Below are 23,155 nucleotides of genomic sequence, written 5' to 3'. Positions count from 1 at the left end.
GTTGCTCGGTCCCTGCTCCTGCCAACCTAGCAGTTCGAAAGCATGTTAAAGTGCAAGTAGATAAATAGGTACCGCTCTGGTGGGAAGGTAAACAGCGTTTCCGTGCGCTGCTCTGGTTCTCCACAAGCGGCTTAGTCCTGCTGGCCACATGACCCGGAAGCTGTACGCCGGCTCCCTCAGCCAATAAAGCGAGATGAGCGCAACAACCCCAGAGTCGGTCACGACTGGACCTAATGGTCAGGGGTCCCTTTACCTTTCATATCTCCTCTCAGTTTCAGGCATGGGATAGTCTCAGCCTTATGTTAATGCCACTGGGGATTCAACCTACAGCGAGACGGCCTCGGAGCACACGCAGAGTGCATTTTGCCTCCTCTCCACCGATTGCAAAAACGGGGAAAGGGGCGGGGCGCGGAATCAGTCCGCACATACAACCCCCAGGGGCGCTTTTGCGGCTGCATTCCCGGAGCCCCGGCACCTCTCCGTCTGAAGAAAATAGAGGGTCGGGGTTATTGATTCTCCTCCCGTCCCCTTCCAACCTCCCCTGTCCTCGGGCCGGGGGGCTGATTTGCACGTGAGGAGGAGCGGACGGCAGGGAGAGCAAAGCCCCCCCCCCCAGGTCTGTGTCACAATGTGGGGCGTCCCGACGGGGCAGGAGCAGCAGCTGTTGCTGGAGGAGGCGGAGAGGGCAGGACGGGGGCGGGCAGATGCAAGCCCGGCAGCGCCGCCCACCCATCAGCCGCCCACCAGGCACCAACCAAGGCAGCGCACGTGGGGAAAAAGTAAGCCACGCCCCTCTCCTGGGAAAAGAACGATAAGCCACGCCCCTAGGGTTGCACAGGGGCCCGCCCACTTGCCAGGGTTTAAGCGGGGGCTGTGTGCAAGCCACGCCTCCTCGGAGCTGCTCTGAGTTTCAAGGAGGCCACTCAGAACATTAATAATAATAGTAATAGTAATAATAATAGTAATAGTAATAATAATAATAATAATAATAATAATAATAATAATAATAATAATAATTATTATTATTTCACCATCCTCATTAAAATTTGTTGTTCTCCCTTCAGCATCAGGTCCCAGGGTGCGTTGCAGCAATTTAAAATTAAATACAGTTTTTACAATGCTCAGCAGGGTTTCGCTATAGAATATTTTGTTTCTAGATAATGGCTTCTGTGGCCTTATCTGGACATTTTTATTTTATCCTGCAACGGGTTGAGCTAGATGACTCTCTGGATCTCTTCCAACTCTACGATTCTGCAATTTGGGAAACCTTTGCTCCGTGGGAGGAATAGATTTGGGTTACTGGGTTTTTTGGGGGGGTGCTCTCAGTGGGCTGACAGGTACTTCCCCACCACCTTCGTTGCTTCAGTGGGCAACCCTGGGATGTCAGAAGTTCAGAAGCTGCTCCCCGGACTTGGTTGGACTACAACTCCCATCAGCCCCCACCATTATAACGCCACGTGGGCTGGGGCTGATGGGAGTTGTAGTGCAAAACATCTGGAAGCTGCTAGTTATAAATTCAATTTGCCCTGGCCAGATTGCAAAAGGTCTTGGGCCCTTTTAAACGCAGACTGGTGGTCTTGAGGGATTTTGGCAGAGTGACAATAGACCTGAGGAGGTGTTTCATCTCAATGAGGCTGGCCTGGCCAGAGGGTGGGGTGCTAATTTATTTATTTGGGGGGGGGGTTGGGATTTAGAGAAAAAGCAATAAAGATGCGACAGGATATAGAAGTGTATTGAATTATGCATGGTGTTGAGGAAGGTGATAGAAAAAAAAGCTTTTCTAATCATGCTAGAACTTGATGGATATCGGAGGAAGCTGAATGTTGCAAGATTCAGGACAGTCTGCAGTTGAACTATGGAACTTACTGCTGCAGGAGCAGCGGTGGCCAAAAGCTTGGATGGCTTTAAAAGAGAGTATGGAGGGGGATTTGTTAGTCGCATTATCTTGCCCAAGGCAACTCAGAGCGACTTACAACCAGAAAATCTAGCCAGTTTGCATTGCTTGAAGTTCATACTGGTTTTCATTCAGCAATCATACTTCCTTTGCACCTGTTACATCGCCCCATCGATCCTCACCCCAGCGAAACACTCAGACAGCCACCAGCCAATAATCAGAGCTTTGCGCTACATGGGATCACAGCTCAGTGGGTAGAGCATGAGGCTCAGGTTACGGGTTCAAGCCCCACACTGGGCATTGAAGGGGGTTGGACTAGATGACTCTCACGGTCCCTTGCAACGCTATGATGCAACAGGTTTCGGTTTCTCCTCTTCGTACGGATTGCTCTGCCTGAACTCTTGACGTTCTGCCTCCTCCTCCTCCTCTTTTGGCCAAGTGCAGGATGGAGATCCTGGACGAGTTTGACAACGAGTGCCCGCTCCTCATCTCCTTCTGCGAGCGGATCTCCCCCCAGGACTTTGACAACCAGGCTGTGAGCTACACCCAGAAATCCCTGCAGGACCTTTTCGCCCAGATGGAACAGAACCCGGGAATCTGCGAGCGGGTGGTGAGGAAGAGGAAGCAAGCTGAGAATGAGGGAGCCAGCTTGGCCCAATATCTGAAGGTGAGTGGGAGAAGGGATTCTCTAGGGGACCCCGGAAGGGAGTTATCACATGAGCTGGCCAGGGCAGGGGGCAGAGAGCAACTGCAGGGATCTGCAAGGGAAGCTTTTATGGAGACAAAACATACCTGTTGGCATCTTCAGAAGCTGCTGCTGTGCATGCAAAGGAGCAAAGTTGGCAGTCTTAGGCTAGTAAACCTACCCTCATGCCTCGGGGTAAAACATCTACCCTAATTTTGCAAGGTGCCCCTTTTATTGTGCGTTCATGGTGATTTGTGCTCATGATCGTATTGGAGCTGTTATACACAATCGCATGTTCAATACGGTTTCCACCTGTAAAAGTTTCATTCCCCCACCCATCAGTATAATATTTATTTATTACAGTGGTACCTCAGGTTACATACACTTCAGGTTTCATACGCTTCAGGTTACAGACTCCACTAACCCAGAAATAGTACCTCAGGTTAAGAACTTTGCTTCAGGGTGAGAACAGAAATCGTGCTCCGGTGGCTCGGCAGCAGTGGGAGGCCCCGTTAGCTAAAGTGGTGCTTCAGGTTAAGAACAGTTTCAGGTTAAGAACGGACCTCCGGAACGAATTAAGTACTTAACCCGAGGTACCACTGTATTATTATTTTAATTTTCAGGTATACATTTTTCCGCAATTAAATGTACAGTGGTACTTTGGGTTACATACGCTTCAGGTTTCATACGCTTCAGGTTACAGACTCCACTAACCCAGAAATAGTACCTCAGGTTAAGAACTTTGCTTCAGGATGAGAACAGAAATTGTGCAGCGGCGGCGTAGCGGCAGCGGAAGGCCTCATTAGCTAAAGTGGTGTCTCAGGTTAAGAACAGTTTCAGGTTAAGAACGGACCTCCGGAATGAATTAAGTTCTTAACCCGAGGTACCACTGTACATCCAACGACTTCCCTTCTTCTCCTTACATGGTTCCTTATGAACTGCTTGTTCTATTTCCTCCATTTGGTTTCCCCCTCTCTATTATATCTTAATCTAAATTATACTGTTGAATTTACAGTAATCCTGCTGAGTGTGACGTTGAGCCAGTCAAACTGCCTCTCGGCCTAACCCACCTCGCAGGGTTGTTGTGGCCAATCAGTGAGGAGAGGCAGAGACTTCCTTGAGTTCCTTGGAGGAAAGCAGGTGGGATGTACATCCAATAACAACATGTAAATGAAATGAATATATGAAACTATTTCCCTGTCAATAGAAATCTAGCACACCAGGGAGAGGGTTGGCCAGAACCCCCTCCCTGATGTGCTAATTTTCTTACTGCAGGGAGTTTCCTTTTTCAACACATTTCAGAACGGAACTAACATCACCTTCCCATCTCAAGGAACGCAGTCCGCTGTGTTACTGGGTCTCACCGCCTCAGGCAGGCAGCTGTTTCCAGGCTCACAAAACCTGCACACCTTCCAAGCTTTCCCGTTCTGGACTCTTTTCCAGGCCAAGTTCTTTTCCATGCTTCAGGGAGACGTGAACAACAGCAACTCCCTTGGGGAAATGGAAATGGAGGAAAAGGTGGAGCAACTGAAACGCGAGATGGAGAAGGTCAATGACTACGCTCGTGGTAAGTCTGGCTGTTTTCCTCGCTCTCTCCCTTGGCGCCTCCTGGGTTTTGCCCCTCCAGCCAATTTCTCCCTGTGCTCCCCCCTGTTCATCCCACCCACCCAATCGGTTCCATCAATCCCTCTCACAGGGCCGTCCAACCTCCAAGGAAGGAGAGTTCACCACCTTCTGGACTTGTCCGTTCAAACCTTTTTTGTGGTTTAAAACGAGCCTTGCTTCACAGCATGTTATTCTCTGAAGGAGAATTACCTGAAAATGATTTACAGATGTTATTTAACTCTGAGTAGACTTGCTAAAATGTATACGTCCGAATCCGATAAGTGCTGGAGATGTAACGAGGTTGAGCATATGTTTTATCATATGTGGTAGATTTGTAAAAGGGTAAAAAAATATTGGGAAATGATATATAATAAACTGAAAAAAATGTTCAAAATATATATAATGAACTTTCCAAAAAGACAACAACAGAGTCCTTTTTGTGGGGGTAATTCAGAGGGAAATTCCCAGGTGTCAAAAAAGACTATTTCTGTATGCCACTACTGCAGCCCGTGTCTTGTTAGCCCCAAAATGGAAAACGAGTGAGGTCCCAACCAAAGAAGAATGGCAACTTAAACTGATGGAATACGTGCAGTTTGCAGATTTAACATACAGTGGTACCTCAGGTTACATACGCTTCAGGTTACAGACTCTGCTAACCCAGAAATAGTGCTTCAGGTTAAGAACTTTGCTTCAGGATGAGAACAGAAATTGTGCTGTGGCGGCGCGGCAGCAGCAGGAGGTCCCATTAGTTCAAGTGGTGCTTAAGGTTAAGAACAGTTTCAGGTTAAGAACGAATTAAGTACTTAACCCGAGGTACCACTGTATAGAATAAGAAGAACGCATGTTTAAAGAAGACTGGAAATGGTTTATGGAATATATGAGTAAAAACTGTGTTCATTTAAAAACACTGGTAGCATCAAGATAAATTCAACAGTGCAAATAAGTTTTGATAGATGTAACAATGGATTATTGAATGGTTTAGTTCATGCAAAATATGCAGGGTTGCATGGCATGCAAGATGAACCGCTGAAAGAGAAGAAGGGAAGTCATTGATTTAAGATTGTTTAAATGAATATTTTGAAATGTAATTTAGAAAATTTAATTTAAAAAACCTATTAAAATAGATAAATAAAATAAAATAAAATGAGCTTTGCTCCATTGCAGCTGCCAAGAGTGCTTCCTGGAGGTCGTCGACAATGAGGCCATCAGAGATGAGGCCCAGGAGGACTATTCCATCGGGGGGATTCAGCCCCAGCCAGACCAAGCTTCTGGACTCGAGTGTTCCCCCCATGCCGAAGGTCTTTGGTTCCTTCCCAAAGCAGGTTTGTTCTTCTGTCTCAAGACCTTGGTAATCTCGAAGGCTGGACTGCTGCAATGTGCTGTCTGTGGGGCTGCCCTTGAGCCTGGGAGCTCCAGCTGGTTTCTCTCAGCCTATCCTACCTTGCAGGGTTGTTGTGGGGGCATTAAAGGAGAACTAGGACCTGGGAGGCGCTGTAGGTTAAACCACAGAACCTAGGACTTGCTGATCATAAGGTCAGCAGTTCGAATCCCCGCAACGGGGTGAGCTCCCGTTGCTCGGTCCGAGCTCCTGCCAACCTAGCAGTTCGAAAGCACGTCAAAGTGCAAGTAGATAGATAGCTACCGCTCTGGCGGGAAGGTAAACGGTGTTTCCGTGCGCTGCTCTGGTTCGCCAGAAGCGGCTTAGTCATGCTGGCCACATGACCCAGAAGCTGTATGCTGGCTCCCTCGGCCAATAAAGCGAGATGAGCGCTGCAACCCCAGAGTCGGTCACGACTGGACCTAATGGTCAGGGGTCCCTTTACCTTTACCTTTAGGACCTGGGAGACCAGGGTTCCAACGCCCATACAGGCTTGAAGCTCTCCCTGGGTGATTTTGGACCAGTCACCGTCTGGCGACTACCTCACAGGGTTGTTTTGAGGGTGAAATGAGAAGGAAGAGATTCACATGAGACACACTGAGTTCCTTAGAGGAAAAGTGGAATATAAATGCAGTCAATACAAAAAATAAACACGCCCAAGTGTTTCAGCCATTCCACATCAGGCTGAATGAGCAAGGGGACCTCACCTCCCATGATCACAGCATCTTTTTCCAGAAATATCCATCCCCAAAATGCTGCTGGTGGGAGGTGCCAGCAGCAGTCAAATTTCTTAGGAGGACAGTTTCTTGCAGCTCTTAATAAGCTTTTTAATTTTACTTTTCATTCCCCCTACAGATGGAGAGATCGATGGGCTCCAACGTGGACTTGAAGCAACTCTGGGCCGGCATGTCATCCGTCAATCAAAAGAGGTGCAAGGGGCTTGAAGGCGAGGGGAGAGGGTGGATACACACTGGTTGGCCCCCCACTCTGGACTGGTTTCATATTGGGGTGTGGAAGTGCTTTTTTCTGGGGGGACGCCGGGGTACGCATACCCATAAACATTTTGTGAATCTTTGTACAGTCATGCCTCAGGTTACAGCCGCTTCAGGTTGCGTTTTTCGGGTTGCAGACCAACGAAACCCGGAAGTACCAGAATGGGTTACTTCTGTGTTTCAGCGGTCGCGCATGCGCAGAAGCACTAAATCGCAACGTGCGTGTGTGCAGACGCGGGTTGCGAACGCTGCGGGTTGCGAACGTGCATCTGGCACAGATCATGTTCTCAACCCGAGCGTCCACTGTATTTGTCCATTTACTGTATTTATTTTTCCCAATTTGAACTATAAAATGGTGATTTTCTTGAGTCAAAATGAGAGTACCCCTAAATATTTTTTTTCGGGGGGGGGGAGTACTTGAGTATGGCCTGCAACATGTCCCAGGTACAAGAGTAGCATATTTATTCTGGTTTAGTTGTTTAGCTTGTGGTGTTGATTCATAGAATCATAGTAGAGCTGGATGGTACCTTAAGAGTCGTCTGACCTCCTGCAACGCAGGAATCACAGCTGACAAATCCTCAACAGGTGGCCATCCTGCCTCTGTTTTACAACCTCCACCAAAGGAGGGTCCACCATCTTCCGAGGGAGTCCGGCCCATTGCCAAGCGGCTCTTACCATCAGAAAGTTTTGTTGCCATCTCCTTTCTGGCCATTTGAATCCATTGGTTCGGTTGCTAGCCCTCCAGAGCAGAAGAAAACAAGCTTGCTCCATCTTCCATGGGACAGATATTTGAAGATGGCCTATCATATGGGTAGGCAAACTAAGGCCCGGGGGCTGGATCCGGCTCAATCGCCTTCTAAATCCGGCCCACGGACGGTCCGGGAATCATCGTGTTTTTACATGAGTAGAATGTGTCCTTTTACAGTGGTACTTCGGGTTACAAACACCTCAGGGTACAAACACTTTGGGTTACAGACTCCGCTATCCTGGAAGTAGTACCTCGGGTTAAGAACTTTACCTCAGGATGAGGACAGAAATTGCACGCTGGCGGCACGGCGGCAGCGGGAGGCCCCATTAGCTAAGTGCTACCTCAGGTTAAGAACGGTGTCAGGTTAAGAACGGACCTCTGGAACGAATTAAGTTTGTAACCAGAGGTACCACTGTATTTAAAATGCATCTCTGGGTTATTTTTGGGGCATAGGAATTTGTTCAATTTTTTTCCCAAAATATAGTCCGGCCCCCACAAGGTCTGAGGGACAGTAGACCAGCCCCCTGCTGAAAAAGTTTGCTGACCCCTGGCCTATCTTATCTCCTCTCAGTCTTTTTTTGTCTAGGCTAAACATACCCCTCCAATGTTAGAAACTGAGATACGAAAGCTAGGAGCTAAAGGGCACCTTAAGCCAAGGTTATGGGTGCAACAACGAAACATCTAGGTGTGCCTTTTTATAGCAAGAATCCAAAACTGAAAATGAATGAACTGCAGCTAAAATATTATCTTCATTTTTCACACGGTCTAGTCCTTCCCCGGCCCACCCTCCTGATATTCTTAAGAAGGTCTCTTCTCCAGTCTTCAGAGAGTAGCTGGAAAAGGGGAGGTAGAAAAAGGTCCTTCTTTCCTTCCATGCTGCAGTTTTAATCTGGATTAATAGGCGCAGCACTGCGCTCAGACCTTGGAAGCTGCTCGTGCTAATGAAATTCCTAGTTGCAAAACACACCTAGAGCAATGGGAGTTTTGAACACTGTACTCAACTCCCTCAACTGTTCCTCATGAGGCCTGTCAACATCCTTCTTAAATTGCGGTGCCCAGAACTGGAAACAATATTCCAGGTGTGGTCTGACCAAAGCAGAATAGAGCAGTGTGGCGATCACACAGGGTCCCCGGACGTTTGACGGTCTATTGGTCCCTATGCCACCACTACGATCACTTCCCTGCTGCCACCAACCCGTTTCTCTCGGGTACACATTGAGTCCAGACAGTTGTTAACATTAAAAACAAATAATCAAGTTTATTTTATAAGCATGAACAAGTTTATGGTTTCAGATAATTTTTCTTGTCAGTTTCTTATCCTTAGTTTCTATACCGGCCTATACCTTTCTAATAACTTCTAACTAATTATCCCAACTGTCTGACTCCTAACAGTTTCTCTCTTTCTCTCGCAACAAAACTCTACCAACCCACAGACTTATCCTCCCTCTTCTTTCTCCAACTCCCAACTGACTTCCACACAACTCTAACTCTAACTCCTTTCCTTGGGTTCCCACTGTCCAATCACTTCACACTCATTTAACCCTTTCCTTATGACCCACCTAGGAGGGCAAACGCCACAAGCAGTACTATTACTTCCCTTGACTTACTCACATCAGGGAGGAGTCCAGAGCAAGGAGACCTCACCTCCCATGATCTCAGCATCCTTTTCACAATCTTTTCCCTTCCCAATGTCATCCTGAGTCTAATCCCCATTTTGTCTCTCCTCCGACAGCATGGTGGACTTGCGCCCTGTGATGCTGAACCCCGGCGGTTTCCGCCCTTCATTCCTGGGGAGCACCTCTATAAGCAGGCTGAAATACACCAGTTTCCCGAGGTGCAGAAATCCTTCCGAGACCTGGCGTGACACCTTTTGTTCTCACAGGGGAAATACACACACGCACGGAAGGGGGGGGGAGCATTTTATTCCAGGGAAGGGGCTGGAAAATGGGCCAGTGGTTTCCTGGAGGAAAACTTGCCTGGTTCCTCACGAGGCCTGAAGGTGTGGCTCTCCAGAAGTTCGTAGAATCATAGAACTGTAGAGTTGGAAGGCACCCTAAGGTCATCCAGTCCAGCCCCCTGCAATGCAGGAATCACAGCTAAAAAGCCCCTCTCCCATGGCCAATCTATGCAAGAGAGAGAATTTTGTCCTCTTCAATCTCTTGCATGCTACATTTGGTTTTATCTCCTGGAAAGGAACACCCCAGTTTAACAGCATAGTTCAAGATTGTGGCCACTTCACCAAAAACTAATTTTAAAAAAGATAGGAAGCTTTAAACAAAACAGAGCAGTTCTGTCCTGTTTCCACTTGCTATTTTTATTTAATCCACTCCACTTGGTTTATTTAAATGAAGGACTTGTACACTGACCACTAATAATGAATCATATGTTGTAGATATCATTGCAAATTTATTATGCTATTTTTGCAATATACAGATGACATTAAAAAAATTAATTGTGGCCACTTTCTGGACAATCTTCAAACATCAAGTTTGCACTTGGGTCCTGCTGGTGGGCTCCCCTTGGGGGCACCTGGTTGGCCACTGTGGGAACAGGATTCTGGACCAGATGGGCCACTGCCCTGCCACAGTAGTTGGGTTCTCCTTATGCTCTCCTGGAACCTCCAGGTCTAGGGGCAGTCTATCCTGATTCTTGAATTCCTGGGGGCATTTGGTCCCTGTGAGAGCAGGAGGCTGGACTAGACAGGCCACTGGCCTGATGCAGCGAGTTTCTCCTTAGGTCCTTTATGCTGTTTAGCTTTCTTTGCAGCATCAACCTACTGGGGGGGCGAGGGGGGGTGGACGCACCAGCCTCACCACTTGCCGTGTTTTCTCTCCTTCCAGGGCCGCTGCCAGCAACGCCGCCACATCTTCCCAGAGCTCACCCAGCCCCACGTCAGCTTTCAACACGCCTGTGCTGGCCAAGTTCAGAGGCAGCAAAGATGAGGAGAAGGAGGACAGTGAAAACCCGGGTCCTGATTCTCAACCGACGGGGGCCTAAACAACTTTTGTGTACGGGGAGATGCTGTGTGAATTAAAAAGAAACCTCCGGTGCACACTGCTTCCCGGGGTGTGGCCTCTGCTGCGGATCTGGCAGAGAGGAAATGGCTACCGGTGGCCGGGAGAGGGGAGAAATCTTTCTGCCTTAGCAGGAGGGGATGCCTCCAAATGCTCTTTTTCAAAAGGATATGGTGGTACTACAATTCCCATCATCCCTAGCTAGCAGGATCAGCGGTTGGGGGTGATGGGGTTTGTAGTCTGAAAAAACAGCTGGAGACCTCTGTTTGGGAAACACTAGGATAGGGGAGATCACTGCAGATGGTGACAGCAGTCACGAAATTAAAAGACGCCTGCTCCTTGGGAGAAAGGCGATGGCAAACCTAGACAGCATCTTAAAAAGCAGAGACATCACTTTGCCAACAAAGGTCCATATAGTTAAAGCCATGGTTTTCCCATTAGTGATGTATGGAAGTGAGAGCTGGACCATAAAGAAGGTTGATCACCGAAGAATCGATGCTTTTGAATTATGGTGCTGGAGGAGACTCTTGAGAGTCCCATGGACTGCAAGAAGATCAAACACATCCATTCTTAAAGAAATCAGCCCTGAGTGCTCACTGGAAGGACAGATCATGAAGCTGAGGCTCCAATATTTTGGCCACCTCGTGAGAAGAGAAGACTCCCTGGAAAAGACCCTGATGTTGGGAAAGATGGAGGGCACAAGGAGAAGGGGACGACAGAGGACAAGATGGTTGGACAGTGTTCACGAAGCTACCAGCATGAGTTTGACCAAACTGCAGGAGGCAGTGGAAGACAGGAGTGCCTGGCGTGTTCTGGTCCATGGGGTCAGGAAGAGTCGGACATGACTAAACGACAAAACAAGAAAACAACAACAAAGGATAGGGGAAGTGCTACAGCTCAGCATAAGGCAGGTGCCTTTTGAAATCTGCTCTAAACGAGAGCCATGAGGACTAGAAACTTACTTCATTTTCATGGGAAGGGTGCAGCTCAGTGGCAGACCATCTCCTCTGCATGCAGGAGCTCTTGGGGCTGAATTTCCAGATCGGGCTGATGGACCTGACTTGGTGTAAGGCAGATTCCTATTTAAATCTGCTATTTGTTTAGAACAATGAGGACTAGGATCTTACTTCATTTTTAGGGGAGGGGCACAGCTCAGTGGTAGAGCTTTGCGTGCCGAAGTTACCGTAAATTCAGTCCCTGGCATCTCCAGGTAAGCTTGGGAAGATCCCTTCCCTGAAACCATATGTTGTTTGGTTATGCAAAAAAATAAGAACACCATAAAAATTGATGCATATATTCAGGGAAATGTGTGTGTGAGTTAGAACTGCACACAAAAATGTGTTTATTAGGAGAGATTTGCACTTAAAACACTGTTGAATATTCAAGAGAGAGAGAGAGAGATTGAGAAATGCACCTGGAAGCACCCCCCCCCCATAATTTGCAGCACCGGAACTCGTAGCTTTTCCGTTCATCCCACAAATAATTCTCAGAGGATTTTCTCCAGAACGTAGCTGTTGCCAATGATCTGGTCCACGACTCCTGGCACCCAATCTCTGAGGAGCAGCACAGGTTTCGTGAGCCAGTAAGGAAAGAAAACTTCCCTCACCCTCATGACGCCGCCCCTCACGATTGCCTGGGCGCAGAGCTCTTTCGAACTTGCTTTCAGGGACATCTTGCCTTCTACCGACCTCACAGCTGTGTCTGCGGAAAAAAACACAGAAGGCAAGTCAGTGTGCAAAGGGCACCAGGCACCCCAGGACCTTGGAAGCTGCTGGTGGTCTGTCTACTTTGCTGCTGCTGATTCTAGTCCTTATGGTCCCCCCCAAAAAAGAGAGGACTACAACCTTGATTTAGTTTTAGGGGAAAGGTTATGATTTGGTGGCAGAGAATCTCCCTTGCATGGAGAAGGTCTAAACTCCCCAGCAGCATCTTCAGGTAGGGCTGGGAATGTTCCCTGCCTGTATATCACGATGTTTAGCTGGTGTGATAAGAAAAAACTGCTCCTTTTCCCTTATGGGGTATCCAAGAGCCCGTACAGAGTCCTTAAGCGGGTTCCCTATCGGTAGGAGAAAATAACAGAGGCCAACCAGAGAATATTGAGAAGCAAAGCGGCTAGTAAGCCTGATCTTTATTCAAGGAACTGTTGCAACAGGGTCCCCACTCACCACATGCAGGAGGGAAGAGAACCCTGAACAATGGTGCGCAAACCCTTATACAGTCATACCTCGGGTTGAATGTGCTTCGGGATGAGTGCGTTCGAGTTGCGCTCTGTGGCAACCCGGAAGTAACAAAGCACATTACTTCCAGGTTTCGCCGCTTGTGCATGCGCAGACGCTCAAAATGACATCACGTGCATGCGCAGAAGCGGCAAAAAGTGATGCGTGCGTGCGCAGATGTGCCGTTGCTGGTTACGTTTGCTTCTAGATGCGAATGGGGCTCCGGAAAGGATCCCGTTCACATCTAGAGGTACCACTGTATAGACTTTTGAAATTGGCCACCCTGTTGCCCAAGACCATCCCCCTAAAACAGCATCCATCCATCACAGAAGTAGACAGTCTACAGCAGAAATCCTGTCTGCCAGGATACCTGAGAATGGTCACTGATTGCATTACCTGGGCAGTCTGGCCATTCTTTTGTGATGGTTAATGCTTTAATTCCTGATCCAGGTCACAAACTAACCCTATTCATACACAAATACACCCTTAAGACAGGATTTGCAAGCAAAAAGACAATGGGAAGGCTGTGGGAATGTTCAGGGGTGCAGGAGAGGATATATTGTGAGATTATATGCTAATCCAACTTGTGCTAACAAGTTCCCAAAATATCAGCAGAGTTTATAACATTCCCCTTTTTAAGTTCGCAACGGTAACGTCTGCATAGGTTCGCTAGAACCTCTGTAATAATTACTCTGGTAATTTCCCCTTTGTTCCCTCTTAAAATACAAGACACGACACAGTCTTTATAAAAGTATAAAAGAGTTTACTCACCTTCTGATCACAGTATGATCCCAGAAGGCAGACAGGCTTAAAAAGGTAAAATACATTTAGAATCTATCTTATAGGAAGATAGTCCTTTCCTCCTCTCTTGGCTGAGAGCCAAGAGGGCAATCTTAGATGTTGCTTCCTCGAAGGAAGATGGCAGAAAGAGAGAGATGGCTGCCTGCCCTGTGCTTTTATCATTTACCCGCACAGGTGAGGCCACACCCACCTCTGGTCACATGCGGAAGAAGTCCGTCCCCAGAAAGTTTACCTGCTTGATGGACAGTCATCCCTCCCCATGTTCTAACATGTACACTCTAGGAATGTTGTCATTGACTGCTCCTGCGTTTTACATCCAACAAAGGCTTTCCCCATTTTCCACCCTTACTACAGAGGAATATTTGGTCATTGGGAGTGTCAAACTGGCTTCAGGATTGCTCTCCTGTACTATTTCAGACACGTGGCTTATATACGTATGTATGTGTTTGCCTTGAACATTTATGAACATTTATTTTACATTTGAGACCTTAGAATTCTTACAACACTGGTGATATATCACGATGTTGAACACTGGATTATCACCCAGCCCTACTAAGCGGCTGCCCTACCTGGGGCTGCTTACCTGTGTCAATGTACCCCAACACGGCAACCGTGATGGGCATGTTGATTTCCCGAAGGCGCAGCTCTGTGCGCAAGGAGCTGTAGAATCCTTCCAGCGCAGCTTTGCTGGCGGCATATGGAACGGAGAAAGGGGATGGAAGGCGGCCTGAGAGAAAACAGGAACATATTCTTACTTGGAAGGTTGCAGAATCTATTTCTCCAGAAACCAAAGGGGTTAAGGGGATGGAGCAACTGCCCCTCTGAGGGAACGTTGCAGCGTTTGGGACTTTTTAGTTTAGAGAGGCAAGTAAGGGGGTGACATGATAGAAGTTTGTACAACTGACACAGAGAAAGCGGTGACAGAAAGGAATTTCTCCCCCACATGTTTTTTTCAGCTGAAGAATGGGGTGCGAGTGCTCTCCAATAAATTAACAGAGGATTGGGAAATTTAGATGCAGGAGCCCTAGAAGGACCTAAGAAGAGCCCTGCTGAATCAGGCCAACGCCCCATCTAGTAGTAGTAGTTGTTAAGTTGTGGGTGAACATATCAGACGACATAGCGATTCTTCAAACAGCTCTTCCTTATTCAGAGGCAAGAACAGAACAGAACTGAAGAGCTCAGTCAGCCTGCTTATATAGAGCTCCAGAACAACGTAACTGTAGCAACTTTCTAAAACTATCCAATCACTGAACGTGACTTTCGATCCTTCATTTGCATAACTATCTACAGTATCCCCCTGCTGGCCCAGGGTGAGAACTTCAGTACATAATAATAATAATAATAATAATAATAATAATAATAATAATACAGTTATACCCCGTGCATCTGGCTGGGTTTCCCCAGCCACTCCAGGCGGCTACCAACAGAATTTTTAAAACACGATAAATATATCAAACATTCAAAGCTTTCCTAAACAGGACTGCCTTCAGATGTCATCTAAAAGTCAGATAGTTGTTTATTTCCTTGACATCTGATGGGAGGGCGTTCCACAGGGCGGGTGCCACCACCGAGAAGGCCCTCTGCCTGGTTCCCTGTAACCTCACTTCTTGCAGTGAGGGAACCGCCAGAAGGCCCTCGGAGCTGGACCTCAGTGTCTGGGCAGAACAATGGGGGTGGAGTCACTCCTTCAGGTATACTGGGCCAAGGCCGTTTAGGACTTAAAAGGTCAGCACCAGCACTTTGAATTGTGCTGAGAAAGTTTGGACCTCCTGAGATCACTTAGGCTGGGGGGTCTCCAGTCGCCTGCCCATACCGCTTATGGACGATACCACGATGATGTTGCCACGGGACTCTTGCAACATGCTCAGGGCTGACACGGTGACCTGGACATAGCTGAAGAAGTTGACCGTCATGGAGCTGATCACAGATTCCATGTCTCCTTGGTACGGGCCAAAACCAATTTTTCCACCGACATGATTCAGAACCAGCAGATCAAGCCCCCCTGCAAGGGAAAAGAGCACAGAGACCCTGAGGGGAAGAGGGAGAGCAACAGCTGTGCTTGGAGATGGATGGAGCTCAGCCTCTTCTCATGTTTTCAGGCTGTCCCTGAAAACCAGCCTGTGCCGAGCTCAGTCCTTTCATGATTTAGCTGCGGTTCCTTCGTTTCAGGGGGTTGGGCTAGATGACCCTTGGGGTCTCTCCCAACCTTACGATTCTCTGATACCAGCCTAGGCAAGCCTGGTGCCCTCCAAATGTTTTGGATACCAACTCCTGCCCACTCCTAGCAGCCATTCCGGCTGGTAGGAACGCAGGAGAAATTTGGTTAGGCTTGCATTAAGACAGTTGTTGCCAAACTTTTTTCTCCCTACCCAATAAAGAGCATTATTCAAAACCATGATCTGCATGAACCAGTAAGGAAGATAGTAACAGAATGACAGTCAAAATGGTAACTACGAATTGCCCATGTATTGAAAACCCACTTCAAACTATTTAGGTTAACCAAGTCAACAAAACTGATGAACGTAATCCGGTGACACCAGCTTTCACAGAATCACAGAGCTGGAAGATACACCCAATCAATGAGAAATTGGAAACAAGTCAAAATCTATTAATCTCAAATGACTGGGGCTGATGGGAGTTGCTGTCCAAATTATCTGGAAGGCCAATCAGGTTGGGAAAGAGAAGGAGAAAGAATTTGCCCATGTGAAGACCATCAAGTGGAAACTCTTACACATATGGTTCGTAAATGTAAACTATATGTTGATCTCCACCAGCAGTTCCTAGATCAACTCTGCATCCCCAAATGGAAACCAGAGTTAGAGGTCATACATTTTCTATTATTGGGGAATAATCAGGAGCTCACCAGGTTAGTGGCTAAATATCTTTATCTGGTTTTTTGTTGTCGAAACACATTGCAGACGTCTGATTTCCCTGGAGATCTAGAGCTGTAATACTAGACAGCTTTGCCTCTTTCATTTGACAAACGTTTTGTGTCACTGGGAAGGTGGTAATTCTGTATTGATTTGCTATGGATGTTTGTATGTGATGCCAATAAAAGGTTTAATGATGATGATGATGATATACCATCCTTCATCGAAAGATCTCTGGGCTGATCTTTGCCAAGATGCAGGCAGACAAGGCCAATAGCTGAGGTGTCCCAGGGCAGAAGCCGGCAAATGCCTTTGGGGCTGTTCCCCTCAAGACGAAAGGGTTAAGGAGCCCTTTGCCTGCGCCTCAGGTAGCTTGTGTGGCAGCCTTTTGGGAACTGGAAGAACCCCTCCAAGACTGGCTAGAGACTGGCCTTCCATCTTTACCCAAGACGTTCTTGGTTTCTTCCACAACATTCCGGGCAGAAGCCAAGTCACTCATATCTGAAACGACGTACGAAGCAGAGGCGGCTCCCAGTTTCAGACAATTCTGGACTACCTGGAGGAAACAAATAAATGGAAAATGAGCCCCAAAATGGAAAACGAGTGAGGTCCCAACTAAAGAAGATTGGCAACTTAAACTGATGGAATATGTGCAGCTTGCAGACTTAACTTATAGAATAAGAGAACAAGAAGAGTATACGTTTAAGGAAGACTGGGAAATGTTTATTGAATACATGGGTGAAAATTGTCTACACTTGAAAAGGTTGGCAGCTTTAAGATAAATTCAACAGTGTAAATAAATTTTGATGGATGTAAAAATGGAATATTGGATGGCTTAGTTTATGTGAAATATGCAGGGATCTATGGCATGCAGTTCGAAAGCACCCCTAAGTGCAAGTAGATAAATAGGTACCGCTTTATAGCGGGAAGGTAAACAGCGTTTCTGTGTGCTGCGCTGGTGCTGGCTCGCCAGAGCAGTTTCGTCATGCTGGCCACGTGACCCAGAAGTGTCTTCAGACAGCGCTGGCTTCCGGCCTCTTAAGCGAGATGAGCACGCAACCCCAGAGTCGGTCACGACTGGCCCGTACGGGCAGGGGTACCTTTACCTTTACCTTTACCTTTTATGGCATGCAAACTGAACCATGAAAAGAGAAGAAGGGAAGTCATTGATATTTTAAGGTTGTTTAAATGAATATTCTAAATTGTAAAATTAAAAAAACTTAATAAAAATTATGCAAAAAACAGAAAACAAATAAAAATAAAGAGGGAACTTGAAAATGGCTTCTAAGTGGTTTTCAAGTATAAAATCCATTGTAAAATACTACAATGCACAATAAAACAATCCTATCTGAGCAGTAAAAAACAGCCACAAAATTTATTATACAGCGAGCCAGTTGAAAAACACCATAATTTTAAAAAATCAAAATCAAAACAGTTGGATCAGGAAGATCAAGTTCAGGGGAATGTTCATCGGAAACAAGTATGTCTTTAAAAACCAGTAGAATAGCAGTAGTGATGGTGAGTCATAAAATCACAGAATTATAGAGTTAGAAGAGACCCCAAGAGTCATCTAGTCCAACGCCTTAGAGCAAGGAGGGCGTTCCATAATGCCGGTGCCATCAGGGAAAAAGCCTCCATGTTCCCACAAGCCAATGGTCACCATCAGGGCATGGCTAAACTAAACCGATTTCCATTATTAAACAACGGATTCTTGTGGGAGGGGAGCTTGGTCAGAAGGAGGGTCAGATGAGGAAGAGATGAGGGGGGTATTTTTGAGAGGGGAGGGGAGGCTAAGGGTTGTAGCCAAACTAAGACTATTGGAATCAAGGTACCTGAGATTAACTACATTGGGGTCAAGGGATTAACAGTTTACCTTCTGGAGGCGTGTCTCATTCCTTGCTGTCAGCATCAAATGGGCCCCCATCCAGGCGAACTCATAGGCCATTTGTTCCCCTATCCCTGTGCTTGACCCCGTCACCAGGACCCGTTTCCCTCGCACCATTTCTGGAGAGAGAGGAGGAGATGGTCAACACCAGCCGCCTACAATCCAGATGTTTTGCACTGAAGTTCGTAAGAACGGAAACGTAAGGATAGAAGGAGAGTCTGGCCAAAGGGGCCCCCATGCAGTCACAGAATCATAGAGTTCGAAAAGACCCTTAGGATCATCTAGTCCAGGCATCCCCAAACTCAGCCCTCCAGATGTTTTGGGACTACAACTCCCATCATCCCTAGCTAACAGGACCAGTGGTCAGGGATGACGGGAATTGTAGTCTCAAAACATCTGGAGGGCCGAGTTTGGGGATGCCTGATCTAGTCCAACCCCCTACAATGCTGGGATACGCAGTTGTCCTCATACGGGTATCGAACCTGCAGCCTTGGTATTATCAGTGCCACGCTCTAGCCAACTGAGCTATCCAAACTATCCTGTTCTCGCAGTGGATGACTAAATGCCCCAAAGGGAAGCCCATGAGCAGGATCTGAGTGCAGCAGCACTCTCCCGTCCGGTGGCTTCCAGCAATGGGGATTTAGAAGTATTACTGCCTCCTCCCTAGTAATTGATTTTATTTCACAAGATCAATATACGGCTGGATTGTAACAGAACGTCGACACCATTACGAAACAACAAAGTTGATGAAAGCAATTCTTTAAAACATTCAAAAATTAAGTCAGAATAAATGATCATTACCCCCGAGTCTCAGGGGTGGTGGCAGCCCAAGGGAGGGTCTTTTCTGTGGTGGCCTCTAAGCTGCAAAACTCCCACTTCACAGAGATGCACTTTCGTTATACAGCTTTCAGCAAATGCTAAAGACGCACCTCTTTCGCCTGGCACCTGGGTCTTCAGGATCCACCTTCCCCCCCCAGTGACTGTAATTAAACTGTTTTTAAAGTTGTGTTTTGTTGTAACCCGCTCTGGAACCTTAGGGTGAAGGGATAGTTAATTTAATAATAATAATAATAATAATAATAATAATAATAATAATAATAATAATAATAAAAACACTAATGTAAAACATGGGCCAGGTTCTACGTATCTGGATAGGGTAGTCTAAACAAAAAAAGTTTTTAGCAAGTGCCAACAACAGACCCTCCAAGCTTCCCTATTTTCCAGGGACAATCCCATATTTACAGAAGCTCTCCCGGTTTCTGATCTGATCCCTGAATGTCCCGCTTTTCCTTAGGACTTCCCTATTTTCTTTGGAGAAATGTTGGAGGGTAGTGATCCGACCCCTGAGCCATCTGAAGGTAGCCCTGTGTAGGGAGGTTTTTCAATGTTTTATTATATTTTCATATATGTTGGAAGCCGGGTGCGTGAGGTATAAATAGTAACTTCTTCTTTGTTGTTGTTGTTTTAATATTATTATGGAACAGGTGGTCCCTATTTTCATCGGATAAATGTTGGAGGGTATGCAACAAGAGCAGAGCAAAGGTGCTTGTCTGGTGTCGCTACCTATGTGCAAACATCCCTGAGAACGGCAGAGGCATTTATGTGCAAGAGACGATCAAGGTCACGTTTCAGAAGAGGCAACCCTTCTCCCTTGGCTTACCTTCGGAGAAGCTTTCCCAGGTATAGGCATAGTAAACGAGGACAGCGATGAGGACAGGCGCGACGATCTTGAGCACCGCCATGGTTGTCTAGGCAGCCAATCGTTAACCTTGACTAGCTGGACTTGTTTGGCGAGGTTCAGAAATCCACCCTTTGTCCTGTGGCCACCCGAAGCCTTTCCCTGCTTCAAATTGTGCAATTTCTCCTAGCCTTGGGCGCACAGCTCCACCTCTTGGCTCCAGTGCCTTTTGCAACCGGCTGCAAAGTCTGAACTTGTGAAAGAAACATCCTTCGCCTCCTCAAGCGATCAGCACTTTAAAAAACCTGTGTGGTTGGAATCCATCATATCATGGCATGCGTCACACTCCCCTCTCTGCAGGCTCATATGTGGGTTCACAGTGGCACAAAGTGTGTGTGGCGGCCTGGGATTCAGACTCGGATGCTGAACCAGAGGGATCCCAGCCTGCACAGGATTCCCCGCCTCCGGAACCAGTTGAGCCGGGGCTGGGGGTTGAGCCTGAAGGGTCCTCACCTGTGTTGGATCCTCAGGTGCAGGCACCAGCTGAGTCTGCTCTGGCTCCTGAGGTGATGGAGGATCCATTGCCTGCAGGTGCTCCACTCTCAGCCCCGTCAGAGGAAGCTGAGGTTGCCTCTGGGTCTGATAACCCTTCAGCCTCTCCTGAGCTACAGAGGCTCAGGGCAGAGAGGCAGAGGGAACTAAGTTCCCGCAGGAGGAGTGCTCACCTCCAGACCAGCACAGTGTGAAGCAGGGAAAGGCTTTTGGATGTGGGTGGGTGTTACTGTCAGCAGCAAACCTCACAAATGCTGTGGAGGCGAGTCTGTTGGTGCTAATGAGCTATTGGCCCACTACTCTCAACTCATTGGGGACTTTTTATTATTGTGTTAAGTTGTGGGTGAACATATCAGACGACACAGCGATTCTTCAAACAGCTCTTGTTTATTCACAGGCCAGAACAGAACTGAAGTGAAGGGTTCAGCCAGCCTCCTTATATAGAGCTCCACTACAACACAACTGTAACCACTTTCTGTAACTATCCAATCACCGAATGTCACTTTCAATCCCTTATTTGCATATGTGGACCTGAGTGAAAACTATCTACAGTATCCCCCTGCTGGCCCAGGGTGAGAACTTCAGTACATAACAGATTGCATTTGTACCCCACCTTCTCCTGCGAGGAGCTCAAGGTGGCCTACATGGTTCTCCTCCTCCTCCTCACTTAATCCCCACAACAAGCTGGAAAGTGTGTAGGGGAAGGCGACCAAGATGATCAAGGGTCTGGAAACCATGCCGTATGAAGAGCAGTCGAAGCAGCTGGGTATACTTAGCCTAGAAAAAGGGAGACGGAGAGGAGATAGGATAGCCACCTTCAAATATCTGAAGGGCTGTCCCATGGAAGATGCAGCAAGATTGTTTTCTCCTGCTCCCGAGCGTAGGACTCAAACCAAAGGGTGCAAGTTACAAGAAAGGAGATTCCGACTAAACACCAGGAATAATTTCTGATGATAAGAACCGTTTGATATTGGAATGGATTCCCTCGTGAGGTGGTGGACTCTCCATTCTTGGAGGTTTTTAAGCAGAGGTTGGATGACCATCTGTCATGGGTGCTTTGGCTGAAATCACTGCATTGCAGAGGGTTGGTCTAGATCTAGATGACCCAGTGAACTTCAAGGATGAGTGGGAATTTGAACCCAGGTCTCTTCCAGGTCCTGCACTCCAACCACTAGGCTACACTCGCTTTCCTTTTTGTTGTTGTTCTTGAGAAGTCTCCTCCATCACCTTTTTCAAAAGGTAAAGGGATCCCTGACCATTAAGTCCAGCCGTGGACGACTCTGGGGTTGCATGCTCATTTCTCTTTACTGGCCAAGGGAGCTGGTGTTTGTCCACAGACAGCTTCCGGGTCATGTGGCCACCAGGACTAAGCCGCTTCTGGCGAACCAGAGCAGCGCACGGAAACGCTGTTTACCTTCCTGCCAGAGCAGTACCTATTTATCCACTTGCACTTTGATGTGCTTTTGAACTGCTAGGTGGGCAGGAACTGGGACCGAACAATGGGAGCTCACCCCATCGCGGGGATTCAAACTGCCGACCTTCTGATCGGCAAGTCCTAGGCTCTGTGGTTTAACCCACAGCGCCACCTGCATCCCACAGCCGGTTTAGACACCTCTTAAAGGCAACCTCTTTTGCTTGGGCTTTCTACAGTTTTTAAAGCTGGACTGTGTTCCTTTAGGAACATAGGAAGCTACCATTGATCTGTCTAGCTCTGTACTGTCTACACCGACTGGCAGCAGCTTTCCAGGGTTTCAGACAGAGTTTTTCCAAGCCCAACTTGAAACCCGGGACATTCTTCATGCAACGTAGATGACTGTAGCCCCTGAGCTACATTGTGGCTTAGAATGTATTTTATAATGATGAGTTTAGTGGTTTGCTATTGATGGTTTTATTGCAGATTTCAATTTTCTGTACACCACTTCAGTATCTTAAAAATAAAAATCTTTAGCAGTCTACAAATGTCATTTAATATATAAATGTTGCACCCTCTGACCTATACAGGACAGTGAAATAAACCTTCTTCTCCACTTCCTCTTTAAGAACTCAGGAAGGTTCACACAGATAGGAGACCATTTAAATAGCAAGACGTAACTTGAAAGTATCTACTGTTAACTAGCTCAGGACCACAATACCTCAAGGACTGCCTCTTCCCATATGAACCTACCCAGAGCCTGAGATCATCTTCTGAGGCCCTTCTTCATGTGCCTCCTCCTTGAGAGGTGCGGAGGGCGGCAGCACGAGAACGGGGCCTTCTCTGCAGTGGCTCCCTGTCTGTGGAATTCTCTCCCCAGGGAAGTTCGTCTGGCGCCTTCATTAGCCACCCTTAGGTGTCAGGCAAAAACATTCCTTTTTAACCAGGCCTTTGGTTGATCTGATTTACATTCTATGCCCTTTTAAAATATGTTTTTGTGAGGGGGGGCTATTGGGATTATTATTATTATTATTATTATTATTATTATTATTATTATTATTATTACTACTATGTATTTTGTGGTTTTATATCTTGATTTTATTCTGTGAACTGCCCTGAGATCCCCGGGTATAGGGTAGTATATAAATTCAAATAATAATAATAATAATAATAATAATAATACCACCACCTTCCTGTCTGCAGCAGCGGTACCTATTTATCTACTTGCACTGGCGTGCTTTCGAACTGTTAGGTTGGCAGGAGCTGGAACAGAGCAACGGGAACTCACCCCGTCGCGGGGATTCAAACCTCCGACCTTCTGATTGGCAAGCCCAAGAGGCTCAGTGGTTTAGACCACAGCGCCATCCACTGTGTAGGGGGACAGCACCCAACCTGTAACTCAGCTTCATCCACCCTGTGACATCTT

At 47.1% G+C, this 23,155-nt stretch overlaps 2 protein-coding genes across 2 annotated transcripts; one reads left to right on the top strand and one right to left on the bottom strand.

The window, feature by feature from the left end:
* The first annotated feature begins 611 nt into the window (after positions 1-611).
* LOC128403346 (uncharacterized) lies at positions 612-10,359 on the top strand. The gene is made up of 7 exons (XM_053368048.1): positions 612-779; positions 2,339-2,561; positions 4,023-4,146; positions 5,349-5,506; positions 6,418-6,491; positions 9,035-9,136; positions 10,143-10,359. Exons 2-7 carry the CDS (start codon positions 2,340-2,342, stop codon positions 10,297-10,299), a joined length of 837 nt encoding a protein of 278 aa, XP_053224023.1. The 5' UTR covers positions 612-779; position 2,339; the 3' UTR covers positions 10,300-10,359.
* Positions 10,360-11,635: 1,276 nt separating this feature from the next.
* Positions 11,636-20,016, bottom strand: LOC128403343 (hydroxysteroid 11-beta-dehydrogenase 1-like protein B). The gene is made up of 6 exons (XM_053368044.1): positions 19,749-20,016; positions 18,077-18,207; positions 16,648-16,759; positions 15,147-15,335; positions 13,917-14,060; positions 11,636-12,017 (listed from the first exon to the last, which is right to left on the bottom strand). The coding sequence occupies exons 1-6, from the start codon at positions 19,828-19,830 to the stop codon at positions 11,803-11,805; spliced, it is 873 nt and encodes a 290-aa protein (XP_053224019.1). The 5' UTR covers positions 19,831-20,016; the 3' UTR covers positions 11,636-11,802.
* Positions 20,017-23,155: the final 3,139 nt, after the last annotated feature.

Source organism: Podarcis raffonei, chromosome 16, assembly GCF_027172205.1.
Source record: "Podarcis raffonei isolate rPodRaf1 chromosome 16, rPodRaf1.pri, whole genome shotgun sequence".
Taxonomy (NCBI): Eukaryota; Metazoa; Chordata; class Lepidosauria; order Squamata; family Lacertidae; genus Podarcis; species Podarcis raffonei.
This window is presented reverse-complemented; position numbering and strand designations above follow the sequence as displayed.